The 19,959-nt window shown below is 36.1% G+C and overlaps 1 protein-coding gene across 1 annotated transcript in view; it reads right to left on the bottom strand.

Annotated features, from left to right (window-relative positions):
• Nucleotides 1-19,959, bottom strand: part of AHI1 (Abelson helper integration site 1) — a 195,445-nt gene that overhangs the window by 163,324 nt on the left and 12,162 nt on the right. Inside the window, exons 4-7 of the mRNA XM_007452996.1 lie at nt 12,286-12,857; nt 9,094-9,272; nt 1,780-1,999; nt 614-806 (exon numbers count right to left, since the gene is read on the bottom strand). Coding sequence (XP_007453058.1) covers nt 614-806; nt 1,780-1,999; nt 9,094-9,272; nt 12,286-12,857 — 1,164 coding nt within the window. The remainder of the gene's footprint in view (nt 1-613; nt 807-1,779; nt 2,000-9,093; nt 9,273-12,285; nt 12,858-19,959) is intronic.

Genomic DNA, 19,959 nt, shown 5'->3' with positions numbered 1-19,959 from the left:
AACAGATTGATGGTTGCTAGGGGCGGGGGGTGGGGGTTAAGAGAAATAGGTGAACTGGTTTGGGGTTTTTTTAGTTTAAATAAATTTAATTCTTTAAAAAAAGTCAGCTCACAGGCACTCTACTCCATAAAGCTTTCCCTGACTGCTATGACCCTCCACTAACCCTTGACATCTAAGAAGTTCTACTTCATTTTGGCTATATGACACGTTGTATTAGTCAAGCGATCTGTGTATTTTCTTCTTTATTTCTCCTAGTAGTATACAAAATCTTAGGAAGTCTGATACAGTTAAATGAGCTTACTCTTTGCGAAAAGGGTTAAAAATGGAAGACTGCTTAGACATAGATTAGATTCATCACTTCAGTGAATAGTCATGGCATTGCTGTAAGGATTAAATAATACAGAGTAAATCAAATGGCTAACTACTTGTACTAGTAAAGGCTCAGCAAAGACACGATTACTTGTATCTCCATAGCACATTACAAATACATTATTCCTAGAGGTCAAATTCTCACTACTTTGTTGTATTATTGATCTACTAAAATAATAGCTTATATTTGTGCTATTAAAATATTAAGTAAAATTTAGTTTAAACTGCTCTATTCAATTCATACCTCAAAGAACAGGATGACTTTAGGACTCTCATCAAAATCTCGAAGCAAATAGGGAAAGTTTTCATTAAATATAATTTGTTCTTCCCACTCCGGAAGTCTTGATTTTAACTGTTTAAAGTCATATGGCTGGGTCATAATAGGAAGAATATAATCCACATTCTCTTTTTCATAGTAAGATGAAACAGGCCGTTCACTGTTCAAAAAAGATACTTCCATTAACACAGTTCTTTACAATTTTAAGGCAAGAAAAAAATAAAAATAGTGTTCAAGGTGAGGTGACCAAAAATAATAAATAGCCATGACACATAAGGAAAAAAATTTTACCTATCTAGAAAACTACAAATTTTATGCAACGTAAAAGTAGTAGTATCTTAGTTTCATCTTGTATTTACATACTATCAGTCAGTTTCATAGAATTACTTCATTATTTACACATAAAGTGAGAGGTGTGATTACACCTTTGGCATACAAAGCTGGAATTAAGTAACACCTTCAGAACCTTAAATGAGTTTGTGATAAATTAGTACATTAGATTTAAATAACAAAATGATCACAACAGGATTGTAAGTACTTTGAGGTGTGTCATATTTTCTTTGTATGCTCCAAGACAAATGAATAAGTGAATAACCTTTCTGATAATTTTCAAGTTTCCCAGGCCTGCCATTTTTCCAAACAAATAATTTTTCTGAATTCTAGTACTGTCATTTATTTTATCAATAGTGTACTTTCTATTGGGGCCTTCAAACACATATTAGTTATAGAATTAATATTAGGAAAAATTAAATTCAAGACATTCATCTCATCTGAGGCACAGATAACATATTAACTTCAAAAGAAAAAAATGAGGTTAGAGACAATTAAAGCAGTGCCACATAAGATGATTTACAATGCAAGTTAAATGCCATACAATGAAAGTTAAGCTTGGGAGAAACTCTATCAAGTCCCCTTCACTTAAAATGAATTACTGAATTAACACATGTTCTCCATTTCTTCTATAAAACATACTGATCAATATCAATGGTTGATGAACACCTACAATTAGTATACCATTCTCTAATACAAATCTATATATAGCTCTATTCCCATTGACTGTCAATGGCAGAAAAGAGACTTCTATGGTAGACAGTTTCAATTTCAAGGGTTGGCTGCGCAATTAAAAAAATCACCTGTCATCTTTCTTGACATATTGACCAGTATTCTCATCAACCACATGAATTTTCACCATCGGGTGAGAAATCATAAAATCTGACTTAAGTCGATCAGTTCGGTGAATGTAAACTCCCAGGACAAGGTCATCATCAAGCAAACATTGGGGATAAACTGGACGATCTCGGCTTGTTATTTCATGAACACCGTCACCATCAGTGTCTTCATTATCATCTGAAACTACATGCACGGAAGAAAATCAATGTTATAATTAATTGTTCCCATAACAATATACTCAACAATAAACTGAATTTACAGATTATCTAATCCTAGTGATCCATGATTATTTGTCTTTGTTAACAAAGGCACTTCAAGGAAAAAGAAAGAAAAAGCCAGATAATAGCAGACTACACTCTGAGAGTAAATATTGCATTTACTAATGCACTAAAATAGGGTGAGGTATCTTTCCTTTTTTCCCTAACAAGGACTAACAACACAGAAAGAAACAAATGAGAGCCAAAGACAAAAAAGTAATTTCATTTAGAAATTTTCTAAGTGGAATATGTATCACTCAAATTTCTGCTTCTGGGTAGGATGTAGTAGGATGTTGCAGGTCAATGTTTCTGGTAACAACAACTTGAAAAAGCCAAATAAATTTTGAAAACCTTATTTTTAAAGGCATCAGAAAAGTACAGAAACAATGTATAGTAGATGGACTAAAATTCCAGAGTGGGAGGATCAATCAGGGGTAAGCTGATGGACTGACAACTGTTTCAGTGTCTGGGGACATTTGCTGATTAGCATATGAGCAGAGGACCCAAGAAGAAGGTCACTACTGGGAGAAAGAGTAACCAGCAAAATTTTTAGTGGGTGCATGGGGTTAAGTGATAAAACCAGCCTCAAACACAAGGCCAATGTGAGAGGCTAAAGTTGTAGTAAAATCTCCTAGTCTTGTGGTACTAGGAAACAATGACCCAACAGAAGGAGGGACCTGAAACAAAAGAGGCAAGGAGGAAGCCCTGGAGGGCATGGTCATTTTATGCCTACAGCCACTTTTCACCTGGGGTCACTTACCAATTCTGGGCGCATCTAGAGGTTGAGAATCCAGGCGGACCCCCTGGCAGAAGGCCCCTACTGGGGGACAGAGAAACCAGCAGAGATTTTGGCGTTCACGCAGGGCTGGAGTGACAAAATTGGAGACTTGAGGGGCCTCAAACACACGGCCAGTCTCTCCCTCAAGACATTTGCCAAAATTTGAAGTTGCATGGGGCAGAAGGCTAAAGGACTAAGCTGAAACCTCTGAAAGGCAAAACTGAATCTCCCAAAGTCTTTTAGGGTAGACAAGACAAATACCTGCCAGGCTCTCAATCTGAAACATCTGGAAGGGCACATCCTAGGAACAGGGCAAATCAGAGATAGAGTCTTACCAAAACTGTGACCCAGATCTGACTTAGCTCAGATTAGCTGAAATCAGTTGCCCACCCTGTCTGCCTAAAAGTGGAAAGAGGAAACCCTCTCTAGTGGAAGATAAAATCATCTGGAGCCTCTGGGATTCTATACACGATGTCCAGCATATAATAAAAAAGTTACTAAACATAAAAGAGGCAAGACTGTATGACCAATAACCAAGAGAAAACACAGAAAACAGAAGCAGACCCACAGATGATTCAGCCTGGAGTTAGCACAGGAAAGACAGACAACATTATTTTTAAAAATAGAGACTTTCTACAGAGAATTGAAAGTCATAAAAATAACAGGCATTATGGAACTGAAAAATATGTCTGAAATTAAGAATTCAATGGATGTGTCTAAAAGCATACTGGACACAAAGGAAGACATTATTAGTGAACTAGAAGAAAAATCAATATAAATATCCAAATCAAAGCACAATGGAAAAAAAACAAAAGAATATGGGGCAAAAAAAAAACACAAGAAACATGTGGACAAACTCAAAAGAGTTTGTGAAATTATAATCTAGAAAAACAGGAGAGGATGATGAAGAAGCCATATTTAAAGAAATAATGACTAAGAATTTTCCACAACTGATAAATGATATCAATCAGTAAACTCTAAGCAGGGTGAATTCCATCAAAGCTATATTTAGGCATAGCATGATAAAACGTTGAAACCAAAGACAAAAGGAAAATCTAAAGAGCAGCCAGAGGGAAAAAAAAAAAGACAACAGTCCCCTCAAAGGGACAGAAATAAGACTGCAGTTGGGAACAAAAATGATGGAAGCCAGAAGACAACTGTATGATTTCCTGTAACCTAAAATTATATATTAGTAAATATGCTTCAAAAATGAAGGTAAAGTAAAAGCATTTTAACACAACAAAATCTGAGTGAATTAGCAGGCCTGCACTAAGAGAGAGAATAAACTGAATTCTTCAAGCGATGAAAAACGGAAAAATGGAAATAAAGGAAAAAGTAAATTTAGGAGTGAATATAAATTAATATCAACTGTACAAAATGGTAACAGTAACATCTGTGAAGTTTAAAATATATGTAGGCCTAAAGTACAGGATAAGAACCTAGAAGGCAGGAGGGGGGATGGATGCAGAGAAAGCACCTGACAAAATCCAAATGGAGTCAAACTATTCTCATGTTTTAGTAGTGTTGCGGAAGTGTATTTTGTTAGGGAGTTAGTTTGTATTAGACTATAATAAGTCAAGAATAAACTTAATGTTCTTCAGGGTATCAGCTAAAAGATAGTAGAAATATGGTAATTAATAAGTCAATAAGTTAATAGAGGGAACAAAATATTTAAAGTAACCTGAATAATTCAAAAGAAGGCAAGGAGACTAAGGAACATAAAACACTTAGGTCATATGGAAAAACTAACAGTGAGGTGATAAATATAAGGACACAGAAAGGTCGCAAACAAGAGGATATTGGGGGAGGCACAAGAGCACTTCACATTTATTGGGAGTTCACAGCCTGGGGGCTGAGACCCCACATGTGCTGGAGTAGGAGAAGAAAAGAGGTGAAGGCAAAAAGGAAAGGAATACAGACATACTGTGGCCCAAAGGAAGTACAAAGAAGGCACACACAGGGAGCCTAGGGGCCAGTAGAGGAACGAAGTACTGGCAAGCCCTGCCTAGACCTGGAGACCATGAACCAAGCACAGGTTTGAAGGCTGTCCTTTCTCAACCAGGTTGGCACCACCTAGGGGTACACTGTGGATGATGCTGGAGAAATGAGGAAGGGAAAAAATGTACTATGCAAACTCAAACCATAAGTAGACTTTAAGGGAGAATGGTTACCAGAGATAAAGAAGGACACTACATAATGATTGCTATAGACTGAATGCCTGTGACTCCCCAAAATTCATATGTTGAAAGCCTAACCTTCTATGAAATAGTATTAAGAGGTCGGGCCTTCAGAAGGTGATTAGGTCATTAGGGTAGAGCCTTCATGAATGGGATTAGTGCCCTTATAAAAGAGAACCCAGAGAGCTCTCTTGCCCCTTCCACATTGAATCTGCAGGCACCTTGATCTTGGATTTCACAGCCTCCAGAACCATGAATAATAAATGTTTATAGTTTAAGCCATTCAGTCATGGTATTGTGTTATAGCACCCTGAATGAACTAAGACAATAATAAAAGTGTCAATTTGACAGGAAGATATAACAATCCTAAGCATGTATATATATTCAATAACATAGCTCCAAAATATATAAAGAAAAAAATGACAGAAATAAAAACAGAAATGCAAAATAATAGTGGGAATTTTAATACTCGTCTCAGTAGCTAATACAATAAGCAGACAAAAACAAAAAATCAGTAAGATGAGAACACAATAAACTTGATGTGATATACACAGGACACCACCGCACCCAATGACATCAGAATTCATGTTCTTTTCAAGTGCACGTGGCATATTTACCAAATCGATCATAAGGTGGTCATAAAGAAAGCTGTGATAAATTCTAAAGACTGAAATCATTCACTATATGTTCTTTGACAACAATGGAAGATAAAAACCAAAAAAAAAAAAAAAAAAGATAACTAGAAAATCACCTGCTGCCTGAAACTAAACAATATGCTTCTAAATAATGAATGATCAAAGGAGAAATTTAAATAGAAATTAGGAAATATTTTTATGGAATGATAATGAATATAGAACATATCAAAACTTTGTGGGATGCAGATAAAGTAGTGCTTAGATGGTAACTTAATGTGTTAGATGCATATAAAGGAAGACTGAAATCTTAAAAAATCCACCTGTAAAGCTAGAAATCAACAGCAACTCAAATCCAAAGAAAGTAGAAAAAAGGAAATAATATAGATAGAAGAAATTACCAAAATCATACACAAATGTATCACAGATAGAAATAAAAGCTAGAGGTTGGTCCTTTAAAAGTATTTATAAATTGAAAATCCTGAGACTAATGAAGAAATAGAGGGACTCTAATTACCAATATCAAGGGGTACCCTTTCAGATACTATAGACATACAAAATTTGAAAATCCATACTAAACGGACAAATTCCTCAAAAAATACAGTCTATCAAAGCTGATAAAAGAAACGGAAAATATGAAGAGTCTGGTATTTATGAAAGAAACTAAATCTGATTTAAAATTCTTTCCACAAAGAAAACGTTGGCCTAAGAGGCTTTATTAGTAAATTCTTCAAACATTTAAGGAAGACGGAACACCAATTTACACAAATACTTACAGAGAATTGAAAAGGGAAGTATTTCCCAATTCCTTTTGAGATCACCAAAACCTTGGTATTACAAACTCTGTGTATATTAAGAAAGAGTAGTACAAACCAATCTCTCTCATGACTACAGTTACAAAAATCCTTAACAAAGTATCAGCAAATCAAATCCAGTAATAGATTTTAAAAAAGAAAGCTAATACACCACAACAAAGTGGGTGCCCCCCACCTCTGCCAGAAACATCAAGATGGCTTAATTATCAAATAACGATTAACCACATTAATAGAAAAAAGGGTGAAAATATGATTATATTGATAGATGCAGAAAAAGCACCTGATAAAGTTCAGTATCTAGTCATAATAATAATAAAAAAAACTATTAGCCAATTAGGAATAGCCGGTAATTAATCCAATAAGAGGTATTTACAAAAAACCCTATAGCAAACAACACAGTCAGTGGTGAAATAATGGAAGCATTCCCCAAGGCTGAGAGCTAGAGAAGGATACTTGTTATTGTCACTTCTATTTAACACTGTAAACAAAGTCCTAGCCAGTGTTATCAAGGTAAGAATAAGGAGTAAGACATAAGAACTAAAAAAGAAGCAATAAAACTATCATTATTAACAGAAAGACCTATTATAAAGCTATAGAACTAAGACATGATGGTGGTGTTGGTGCAAACCATCTAAGGATAGAAACTAGTGAAAGTGACCCACTTACACAGTCATGTTATTTATGATAAAAGTGACACTGAAATGCAGAGGAAAAGCTCTCTTCAGTAAATGGTACTAGGTCAGTTATATATTCATACGAGAAAAAAATGGGTCTGGACCACTACCACCATGGAAAATCAATACCAGATAAACTGGAAATCTAAATGTGAAAAGTGAAACAAAAAAACTTTTAGAAAGTAATGTACAGAGAAACATCTTCAGGACTTGGGAAAGAGCTCTTAAATCACAGAAAGCACTTAACATAGAAGGGGAAAATGGATACATTGGGCTATATGAAATTTTTACGTTCCGTTTTTCAAAAGATACCCGTAGGAGAAAAATTATAAAACCCAGAGTGGGAAGATATTTGCAATATATATATGTATTTATATCTGAGAAGACTGCTATCTAGTTATATAAAATATTCTTACACGTTAATTAGAAAAAGGCAGACAATTCCATTTCTTAAAAAAATACACAGAAGATGTGAACAAATTTACAGTGAAGGAATCCAAGTAGTCAATTAACATGAGTAAGATGCTCAACTTCACTAGTTGCCATGGAAATCAAATCAAAGTCAAAAGGGAATAATCACTAAACACTCCTAAGGATCACTAAAATTTTAAAACACTGACAATAGAAATATTGGTGAAGATGCAGAGTAATGGAAGCTCTCGAATACTGCTAGTACCAACTGGTAACCCAAGTTTGGAAAGGGAGAAGAACCTGTTAAAGTGAAAGATATACATACTCTACGGCACAGCAAGAATGCCAAGAATGTGCCCAAGAAAAATGTATACACGTGCTCACCAAAGATGTGAACAGAATGTTCATTATAGCTTTATTTATAATCGCTTAATACCAGAAGCACCTCAAATGCCCATCAACAGAATAGGTAATTAATTGCGGTATATTCACACAACAGGTATCTATACAGTACGAAAACAGGACTGATGATGCATAAGCTCAAGTGCATGCAACAACAGTATAAATCTCACAAAAATAATTTTGAGCAAAAAAAAGCCAGACACAAAGAGCATAGTATTTATTGTTCTATTTATATTAAAGCAGAAAAACCAGGAAAAATTGGCTATGTGTTAGATGAAAAGGCAGCATTTACTCCTGTAGGATAATGAACAGGAAGGGAACTTGTGGGGGCTTCTGGGTGCTAATGATGCTCTGGCTCTTAATTTGGATGATGACTTTACAGACACGTTCAGTTTGTGAAAATTCACTAAGTAATATACTTGTAACATGTACATTTTACTTTTTAAAAAATTAATTATGGAACCACAAAACACCATAAATTGCATCATCCAATGAATAAGTACCATAAAGTCTAAAATTGCCTATTTTAGTCCCAATTTTTGGCCAGTTAAATGGGAATTGAAAAGAAAAAAAGAAAAAAGAAAAAAGAAATGTAACAAGCAGAAAAAGGGCAGGAATAAGTAAAGAAAAATGAAATGAGTAAAGAGGAAGGTAGAAAGCAAGAGGTAAAATGAAAAGTGGGCAGGAAGGAGAGAAGCTGAATTAGGAGACATTGTGAAGATACCATGTTTGACAGAGGGATGCAGCTTTAACATGTGAAATGTTTATCGGCTGTTGACCATTTTATAGCTTTCAGTGCTATAACTCTTAATTATTTAGAGGCAATAACATAAGGAAGAAATCTTCTATGCCACAATAGCAACAACAAAGTCAATGTCATTCTAGAGGTGAATCAAGTCGTTAACTAGAGATGACTCAAGTAAGACTAACTCATCACAGAGGTCCACCGTTAAAAATAAATGAATGTTATAATCCGGACGAATCCAAGAATAAGCACCAAATATTCTATATTGGATTTTTTTCAATTATATCCTTTGGAACTAGATTTTCTTTAGTTTTAAGGACTAACAGTCCTAGAATCAAGTTATTCTTACCAAGGCGCACATTTCTCATTTAATTTGGGTAACAAACCTGTTTTAGCCTTCTTCTTTTTTTTCAGTTTGTATTTTGCATCATCTTGCACATTGTCTTGTACATTTTGTTCCTTTGAGCTTATTTCATCATCTTGATGAGAATCTGAAGTAACTGCTCCAACTGGGGATTCCTTCTTTTGTTCACCTTCAACTGGGTCATCAGAGATGATCAATGTACTGCAAATATAATCCAAGTTCAAGCCATTGGAAATGTACCATTATTATTATTATTGTGCAGCAAAGTAAACAGTGAATAGAGGCAAAGATAATCCTAAAATCAATATTATTTCCAGCTGGGAGATACATATATTTTCTTACACACTAAAATGGTTGGCTACCAAACTAGGTATTATGTGTACTCAGTTACGCTTAGTGATACATTATATACCCCATGAGCCACATTAAACTCATCTCTAAACTCCAGGGAAAAGTGAAATTGTATTTTATGATCAATGGATCTGTTTTTACATAGGACTGTCAAATCATCCTCACTCTACTGCCAAGTAAATAAATAATGAACAAATTTCTAAATTACTTTATTTAAAAACAAAAAGTGTTCTAATTTTGTTTGTTCTGTTTTCAAGAGGCTTCAGATAGTCAACTTTTGATTTCTATGTAAAAATTAATTTCTTGTGTTTTCCAATGTTTGGTGTGTCACTACATTTTCAGAAGGCTATTATTAAAATTAAAATATGTGTCACATGAACTACTAAATGGCAAGGGGTGGCAGCCTAGAAGCATACTGAGTTGTAAAGAGAAACCAGCCTATTAAAGTTTGTGATTTATCAAGTAAAAAAGAAATCTGCATTTAATAAATCAAAAATTGACTTCCAATATATTTAGTCATATTTCAAAAAAAAGAGGTTGAGAAATAAATGTTTCAAGCCAGTCATTCCAGAAAGCCATGTTACTTTATCACATCATCAAATACTATTATTTAAAGAGAACAATTACCCTTTGTATGCTGTTGTCATGTAAAGCATGGTTTTATTTAAAACTCATGAACTGATCTTACTGAGTATGACTTTACACTTCATAATAGATATGGTGGTTATGAGAAGAAATAGGATTTATGGTATACTGTAGTAAGCAGTCTTTAAGGTGGTCCCCAATGATCTCTGCCTCTTGATATTCATATCTTTGTGTAATCCCCTTCCTTGATTGTGGGCTGGACCTAGCAACTTACTTCTAATAGACAGAATATAGGAAAAGTAATTGGTGCTACTTCTAAGATTAGGTTCCAAAAAGACTGTGACTTTGGTCTTGCTTTTTCCCTCTCAGAGCCCTTGCTTGGGGGAAGCAAGTGGCCCTGTTGTGAGAAGCCCACATGGAAACATCCATGTGCAAGGACCTGATGTCTCTGGTCAAAAGCCAGTCAGGACCTGAGACCTGCTAATGGCCATATGAGTGAGTTTAGCAGTGGATCATCCAAGTCTTCCAACAGCTGCACATCTGGCAGATCTTCCCCCAGCCAAGCCTTGAGATGACTGCAGCCCCAGCTGACATCCTGACTGTAGCCTGCGAGAGACCCTGAGTCAGAGGCACCCAGCTAAGCCACGCGCAGATTCCTGAGCCACAGAAACTGTGAGACAATATATGTTTGTTGTTTTGAGCTGTTAAATTCTGGGGTAACTTTTTAATGCAGCAACCGATAACTAATTCATATACTAACGTGTCCCTGTTAGCAACTCTATTTGCCCTCTCTTTGCTACAACTGGTTGTCTAGCTTTTGATAAGAAGGGAATTATTTTTAGATGAGGACATTAAGGGAAACTGACCCTGAATGCCACAGAATAGTCAAATACAGACTGTTCCCACCTCAAGTTGTTTATCCAGATGTAGATTACGAAAAACAAATTTAATCACAGTAGTTAAAAGATTTTTTTTGTCTTGTTTTCCCCAAGGAGAGACATACAAATATGAATATACTCACAGATGCTCACATTGTATATGTAAGCATATATGTATAAGCATTGTATATAAAAAAAGACTAAAGGAGGGCTCCCCTGGTGGCGCAGTGGTTGAGAGTCCACCTGCCGATGCAGAGGACATGGGTTTGCGCCCCGGTCCAGGAAGATCCCACATGCCGCGGAGCGGCTGGGCCCGTGAGCCACGGCCGCTGAGCCTGCGCATCCGGAGCCTGTGCTCCGCAACGGGAGCGGCCACAACAGTGAGAGGCCCGTGTACCGCAAAAAAAAAAAAAAAGACTAAAGGAATACAAAACTGCTAATAGTGATTATCTTTGTACGGTTGGATTACTTTTGTTTTCCTCTCTGTGTCTGTGTGTTCTACACTGAGTAAATGTCATTTGTAAACTTTGGGGGAAATGTTATTTTCATATATCCAAACAGGCATTTGTAGCTCAATAAAGGGGCTACTTAGGTTTCAATTATTTAATAAGCAGATGTGAATAGTTAGGGTTCGACTCTTAAGGCAAAACTGCCAAGGTTCTGGCTCCGCTTCTTACTGGTTCTGTGACTTAAACCCTTCAGTTGCCTCACCTGCAAAACAGGATGATAATATTATTCTTTATAGGGTTGTTATAAGGGAAAAAGCATGTATTCCTTGTAAAGCATTAAGCACACAGGAAGGGGCCACATAAAGGTTAGCCGTTAATACTGTACTGGCTATGTGTCCAAAAGGAGGACTAAACATTTTCTTTGTGAAAATGTGATAGGGAAGAACATTTTGTATTCTATTACAAGTTAATCACTAAAGGGATGTTGCCTATAAGCTTAAATTATACATAATGGCCCATCTCTGGGAGCCCTGCTTCCCAGGTAATGAGCATTAAGCTAAAATACCTTTGTTTAGCTCACAGGAAACATCCTGACCAGGCCCACCTGTGAATGACTGCAGGGAGGAAGAAATTAACACATCCCCTCTGGAGGCTGATGGGAACCAGGAAGTGTGTGACTTTACTCCTTCCCCTTCTAGTATGAAAGGAGCCTGAATTCTAACTCAGGCAAGATGGTTCTTTGGGGGCACGATCCCACCATCTTCTCGGTTTGCCAGCTTTCCAAATAAAGCCGTCATTCCTTGCCCCAGCAACTCATCTCTCGATTATTGGCCTGTCATGCGGCGAGCAGTATGATCTCAGACTCAGTAACAAAACTACAGGTATCACTCAAAAGCTGAAAATAATAGTATTTTTTTAAGAGGACATTTTATATTTATCAATGTAACATACCTTGTTTCAGATTTAGACAGGATTGGAACTTTCTTTTTATTCTTTTTTCTTTTTTCACCATTCAATTTGTCATCATACAATGAAGTATCTGAAGGAAAGGAAGTCTCTGAGGGAAAGTAAGCCAACTGCTCCTTGAGTTTCTTTCGGATTTTCTTCTTAATCTCCTTTGCCATTTCTTCAGCTACTTGGAGCTGGTATACTTGCATCAGTTCTTCCTCATCTAAACTATTTTCTCCTTCCTTGGCCTTCTCACTTTTCTCACGAGTGACACCTGGCAGTGGCTTGGTCCGTACTTTCTGGGGTGTTGCATCCGCCTTCTTCTCAGGAGTTTCCAGCTCCACTTCTTGTGTTGTCACCTGGAGTGCTGTTTTTATAACCTTTTTATTTGCCTTTTCTTGCTTGTCGTCCTCCACAGCAACATCATTATCTGGATCTTCAGTTGCTGGCTGCGGATCTCTTGGTTTGTTTTTAGTGACTCGCATGTTCTTCCCTGCGTTCTTAGTGTTAGCAGCACTTATATCATCACTTTTAGTTTCTCTGATTTTCTGAAGATCGCTTCTAACTGCATCAAGCTAGGAGAAGACGATACAATAACAAAGTTTCAGCTAAGCACAGTTTAGTTACGTGAAGAAAAAAATAATGACAAGTGTTCCACAATGTGTAATACTGGGAGGATTATTTCACTTTTTACTTGAGCACTGTGACACCATTCTATGGCATCTGATGAGCGTTTTCCTAGTTTTTCTCCCAGCGTTAGATTAGCAATCTAGAGAGTAACTTCAGATCAAATGAATTAACTAGTTAACAAAGGAAAAAGTACTTAATGACTTTTCAGAAGTGAATTAACTGCTCAAATCTCAAATGCTACTTTCCTCTTTGGCAGAATGATCCATACTCTAATCTAGATATTTGTGAAAATGCTAAAAGAGCCATGGTTAAACCATTTCATGTTTCCCAATAGAAAACACACACGGGTCATTTATCTTGCTTCATAATTACATTAAAAAAACAAAGGTTTATAGCTCTAGGATTACTCTGCAATTAGTCCAAATGTATCACTGAAAATGCTGCTAAGTATTAAATATTATCAACTTAGATCAAATGACAGACTAAGCACAAACTGGTACCTCTTTCTCCAAACAAAATTATTTAAAATGAGAGATATTTTTAATAGACAATCAGGCTAGAAATCAAAACCGAATGTTGCTAGTAATGAAATAAACACTTTGAGAAATTCCCCAAGGATAAAAAAAACAGGCAGGATTAGATCTAGTAAACTACCAGAGAAAACCACAGCACATAGGAAAAGACTTCTCCAGAGAAAAGGCTGGTTCTGGAGAAGCTGAATCAAGTAATTCAGGAAGAGGGACAAGCCTAAGGATGACCAATTGAGGCGTTGGGAGGGACAGCTCTGTCTCCCTCCTGCATTCGTGTTACAGGGTGACTTTCACCCAGAGAACAAAGCAGCTGAATACAGAGATATGGCTTCATGTTTTAGGTAGGTACAACCCTCACCAACAGCGGAAGCAGACTATGTTGAAAACAACCAACAGGCAGGAGAAAAATTCTCAAATACAAAGATGACTAACAACTAACAAACACTGAAGGAAAGCAGCACAATGAAGGAAAAGCCACCAAATCCAATAAAACAGAAAAATTAACAAGGAAGAAAAATAAATAGCATAAATAAATTTAAAAGAAGTGGAATTAATATAATGAAGAAATTCCAAAGTATGAGATAAGAAAAAAAAACATAGATGTTAGAATTAAAATTTCGAACGACAGAAATAAAAGCTTAAGAGATGTGTTCAAAAACAGAAAGGGCAGGGCTTCCCTGGTGGCGCAGTGGTTGAGAGTCCGCCTGCCAATGCAGGGGACACGGGTTTGTGCCCCGGTCCGGTGAGATCCCACATGCCGCAGAGCGGCTGGGCCCGTGAGCCATGGCCGCTGAGCCTGCACGTCTGGAGCCTGTGCTCCGCAACGGGAGAGGCCACAGCCGTGAGAGGCCCGCGTACCATAAAAAAGAAAACAAAACAGAAAGGGCAAAACCGAAGTGCTATAAGATGGAAGCCAATACCAAAATGAAGAATTCTCCCAGAAATGAATGAGCTTACCAGTGAAGACTGAAGTTCAATTTTCGAAAATCCTCATGTTTAAAAGTGGTTAGAAAATATCTAATATATGTGAAAAGATGGGAAAATGCTAGAAGAACTAGTAGCCCATTATATATCCAATATTTTACCATCTCCAAGACTCTTCTGCTTACCTAAAATATATTTCCAAATTCTATCTATTCTTCAAGGATAAATTCTGAATCCATATCCTTAAAAAAACTTTCCTAATCAAATCTAATAAAAATATTTTCTCTCTTAAAAAAAGTTTTATTTTCAGGGCTTCCCTGGTGGCACAGTGGTTGAGAGTCCACCTGCCGATGCAGGGGACACGGGTTCGTGCCCCGGTCCGGGGAGATCCCACATGCCACGGAGCGGCTGGGCCCGTGAGCCACAACTACTGAACCTGCACATCTGGAGCCTGTGCTCCGCAACGGGAGAGGCCACAACAGTGAGAGGCCCGTGTACCGGGAAAAAAAAAAAAAGTTTATTTTCACATGTTCTGTTTCTAGAAGCAACATATGCTTAACTTAAAACAGTAAGAAAACAAAAAATTAAAAATAGTAAAAAAAATTCAGAAATTACTTAGAAAAAGAAGACCCAAAGTTCAATCCTGGGTTCCCTCACACAAGGCAAGTCATTGCTAATCTCTTCAGAAACTTATTTTTGTTGTTTTTCTATGAACACAGTCATACCTAATAACCTTGAATTTCCATTATGTCCAAATGGGGCAAATGCAAATTTCTCTATTTTCTCGGAACCAGAAACGTAGTGGCAATCGATAAAAATTGTGAGGACACTCCAATAACTGGAAAAAGATAACCAAGAATTAGAAAAAAGAATTATGGTCTAGAAGAAAGGATTTTGAAAACAAAACCCTGGGGAAGCTAAATAGATGAGGCTCAGTTTATTTATTTATTTACTCTCTTCCACTAATCTGTCAACCTTTGTACTAATAACATCATTTTAAATACAATGCCCAGAGCATCTGTGGTAGCGTCCCAAAATTCCATTGCACTGAATTGATAGTTTCATTACTTTTTAAATTCCTGTTTTTGTGGTTTGGATTTCCTTTGTATTTACATTTTCGAGTAGTTTATAAATTTTAAACTTTGGTTACTGATTTCTAGTTTTGTCATACTATAATTTAAAAAGGTCTACTTCATGGTAGTTCATATTTCATGGATTATCACTGAATTCTGAAGTGTCCGAAATACATTTGTTCATGTTCTATTATATCTTTGCCCATCCTTTTATTTTTACCGTCCGTGCCTCATTTAGGTTTTTTGCTTTAGTTTGTTTTTTAAATCAGCTTTATTGAGACATAACAATAAATTATGTGAAGCACAGTAGTATCCACCAGTTTTATGTGTATACTTAAATGAATTTTGGCAAGGTATACAGCTGTGACACCACCACAATCATGATGTTAAACATCCATCACCCCACATATGTTCTTTTACAAAGTAAACTCCTACCCCTCCATGTCCTGGACCCGCTCAACCATTGATCTGTTTTCTATCACTGTAATTTTGTCTTGCCTGGAATTTCATATAAATGGAATCATATAGTATATAGCTTTTTGTGTCTGGTTTCCTTCACTCAGCCTAAAGCTTTGGGATTTATACATGTTGTTGCGATTATAATAATTTACTCCCTTTCATTGCTGAGCAGTATTCCATTGTGTGGAGAGATACTACATTTTATTTCTCCATATACCAATTAATGGACATTTGAGTTATTTCCAGTTTTGTATATTATATGTCTTCCTTTCTCTTGAGTGAATACCCACTAGTGGAACTGATATACTATATGGTCAGTACACATTTAAGTTCTTAAACAACTGCCAAACTGCTTCCTAAAGTGGCTGTACCAGTTCACACTCCCATATGTATGAGTTCTAGTTACTTAACACCCTTGTCAGCACTCCACATTGTTAATTTTCATCTTTTTGTGTTGTAACAGGTGTATAATGGTATCTCATTTTATTAAATTGCATTTTCCTAAATACTAATGACACTGAGAATCTTTACATGTGCTTATTTGCTATCTGCATCTCTTCTTTGGTTAAATGTTCAAACCTTTTGCCCATTTTTGTAAGGTTGTTTCACATCATTGAGTTCTGACAGTTCTTAAAATGTCCTAAATACACTTTATCAGACAGCGTGTTGCAAATATTTTCTCTCAATTTATAATTTACTTTTTCATTTTCTTGGCGATGTTTTGAATTTTCACAAAGCCCAGTTTATCCCTTTTTTCTTTTATGGTTCATGCTTTTGTATCCTGAGAAATCTATTTATAACTCAAGGTTACCAAGGTTTTATCCTGTTTCTTCTGTAAGTTACATAGTTTTAGCTCTTATGTTTTTTAGGTCGTTGATCCATTTCTATTTAATTTCTGAACATGATATAGTCAGTTTGTAATACTGTATATGTATATCTGATTGTCCCAGAACCATCTGTTGAAAAGATTGTCCTTTTCCTCATTTTGAGGTACCTTGGCAACATTGTCAACAATCAATTGACCATACACATTTGGGTCAATTTCTAGAGTCTCTTCTGATCTATGACTTACATATCCACCTTTATGACAATACCAGGTTGTCTTGGTTACTAAAACTTTACAATGAGTTTTGAATCAGATGACAAAATTCCTTTGCCTTTGTTCTTCCTTTGCAAAATTGTTTTGGCTATTCTAGGTCTGTTGTTTAAATTTTCAAATAAATTTTATAATTATATTTTCAATTTGTAAAAGTCTGCTGGCATTTTGAATTGAATCAATACATCAACTTTCAGAGAATGGATAATAATAATCTGTCAATAATTATTTGACAATAATGATTCTTTCAATCCATGAATATGGATCTCTATTTATTTGGTTTTTACTTTCAGCAGTTTGGGGATTTTCAGTATACAGGTCTCACATATTTTTTGATAAATTCTTCCTTGATTGCTACATATTTTTGTTACTACTATAAATGATATTTTAAATTTTAATTAAGTTATTCATTACTGGTATAGAAATACAATTGGTTTATACTTGGACCTTATATTCTGCTAAACTCATTTAATAGTTCTAACAGCACTTTTTAGAGAGTTTGTCAACTGCAAATGAGATTCTTTTACTTCTTCACTTATGATCTTTATGCTCTTTTTAAAAAATTGCATTATTGCATTAGTCAGAGTCACCTGCACAATTATGAATATGCATGGGGATGTGCTCAAGCTTAGGGCAAAAGCTTTCAGTTTTTTACTTTTTTTTTTTTTTTTTTTTTTTTTTTTTTTTTTTTGCGGTACGCGGGCCTCTCACTGTTGTGGCCTCTCCCGTTGCGGATCACAGGTTCCGGACGCGCAGGCTCAGCGGCCATGGCTCACGGGCCCAGCCGCTCCGCGGCATGTGGGATCTTCCCGGACCGGGGCACGAACCTGTGTCCCCTGCATCGGCAGGCGGACTCTCAACCACTGTGCCACCAGGGAAGCCCTCAGTTTTTTACTTTTAAGTACAATCTTACCTGTAGGTTTTTGTAGATGCCCTTTTTCAAGTTGAGGAAGTTTCCTTCTATTCTTTTTGTTTGTTTAAGAGTTATCAGAATGGGTGACGAATTTTGTCGTCTTTTTATTGCATTTGTTGAGATGGTCATATGGTTTTATTTAATCTTATGATATGGCAAATTATACTGACTACTTTTTTCAAATGTTGTGATATATTCCTGAGATAAACCCCACTGGTCACGGCGTATTATCCTTTTTAGGTAATGTAAGACTGATTTCCTAACATTTTGTGGAAGATATTTGCTCTAGATTCAAAAGGGATACTGGTGTACATTTCCTGTGATGTCTTCATCTGGTTTTTGTTTTAGGGTACTTAATAACTGCCCCTAAAAAGACTGGAGAAGTAGTCACTCTTTCTGCATAGTCTGAAAGAGTTTATATAGAATTATTATGATTTCTTAAATAATTTGGTAAAATTGATCAGTGAAGCCAGCTGAGAAAACTAGCCACCTGGTTTTCTTTGTGGGCAGGTTTTTAACCACAGACACATTTTTCAAAAAGATATACAATATTCAAGTTATCTGTCTCTTTTTGAGTGAGCTTTGGTAGTTTGTGTCCTTCAAGTAATTTATGCATTTCTTCTAAGCTGCTAAATTTACTGAAATGAAGTTATTTCAAACTACTCCCTTATTATCCTTTTAAGCTCTTTAACACATCTGCAGTGAACCCCTCTTATATTCTTAATATTGGTAATTTGTGCTCATTTCCTTTTTTTTCTAATCAGTCTGGTTAAAGGTTGTGCAGAAAAGGGTTAACTCAGCAGCCCTGGTTGCTCAAATCATTCAGATCCCAAAACAGGCCTGTTTTCAGGACCAGCCCGTGGCCGGCTCCTGGGAACTGAGCTCTGAGCCCTTGGAATGTTGTGCTTGATAAAGGTGAATGAATACATAAATCAACTAAAGGATATTATTAACAGCTAGAGAATCTAGAATATTTTCCACCCTTTAAAATTAATTTAACACAAACATTTTCACAAGCTGTCATTCATAAAAGAAGTTATCGCCTCTATGAAATACCAGTTATTAGGATAAAATGAGATAGGAGAAAATAAAGGAATGAAATCAGGGTGATATAAAACTGACAATGATAATGAACAGAACATGATTTAAATTTCCCCCTTTAAAAGGCAAAAATTCAGATGCATCTTCAAAATTAATAATAGCTACAGTTTGAGTGTTTATTCTCTACTTAGCAATTTATATTTACAGTAAGTCCCCTACATAAGAACGAGTTCCATTCTGAGAGCGTGTCCAATTTGTCTGTAAGTCCAACAAAGTTAGCCTAGGTACCCAACTAACACAATCGGCTATATACCGCTGCTTTTACGTTTACTTCTAGACATCCTGGGCTTGAAATAAAGATACTGTACTACTGTACCCTATACAGTACTGTAAAGTACACAAAAGCACAACCACTTGTAGAGGATGCACACACGTGACAATGTATGCCAGACACGTGAATTAACTAACGTGACTGGACATGAACTCACGTTCTTATCTTTTAAAGTTTGCAACTTGAAGGTTCGTATGTCGGGGACTTACTGCATTTGTTCTACCTATTACTGCTGAGTATCAAACCACTCAGGACTTAGTGGTATAAAATAATAAATCATTCATTATGCTCTGAACCCAATATATTCTCCTTATTCATCATGCCTCTCATCTTTAGTTCCTGATGCTTTGATTCCATAATCCATCACTTCATTCATCACTCACCATTATCATGTACTTTCCATTCATCACACCTGTCTGGAAAAACTCCAGGTACTATTCAAATTAAGTGATTTTCATCTCTGTAACTATAACCAGGTTGTTGAATACTGCTGGAAGAACCACTTCAAAACTTGGCACTATTATAAACATTTAGTCTACAAATTCAACTGAGACCTCAAAGCTATGGACAATTCTTCTATGCTGCATAATCTGTTCATATGCACTCTTCTGTGGCTATTTCAAACTTTCTTCACTCACCTCTGATGTCCAGTGCTGTCACTTCTTGACTCACTTTCACAG

Source organism: Lipotes vexillifer, unplaced genomic scaffold (assembly GCF_000442215.2).
Source record: "Lipotes vexillifer unplaced genomic scaffold, Lipotes_vexillifer_v1.1 scaffold155, whole genome shotgun sequence".
In the NCBI taxonomy this organism is placed as follows: domain Eukaryota; kingdom Metazoa; phylum Chordata; class Mammalia; order Artiodactyla; family Lipotidae; genus Lipotes; species Lipotes vexillifer.
This window is presented reverse-complemented; position numbering and strand designations above follow the sequence as displayed.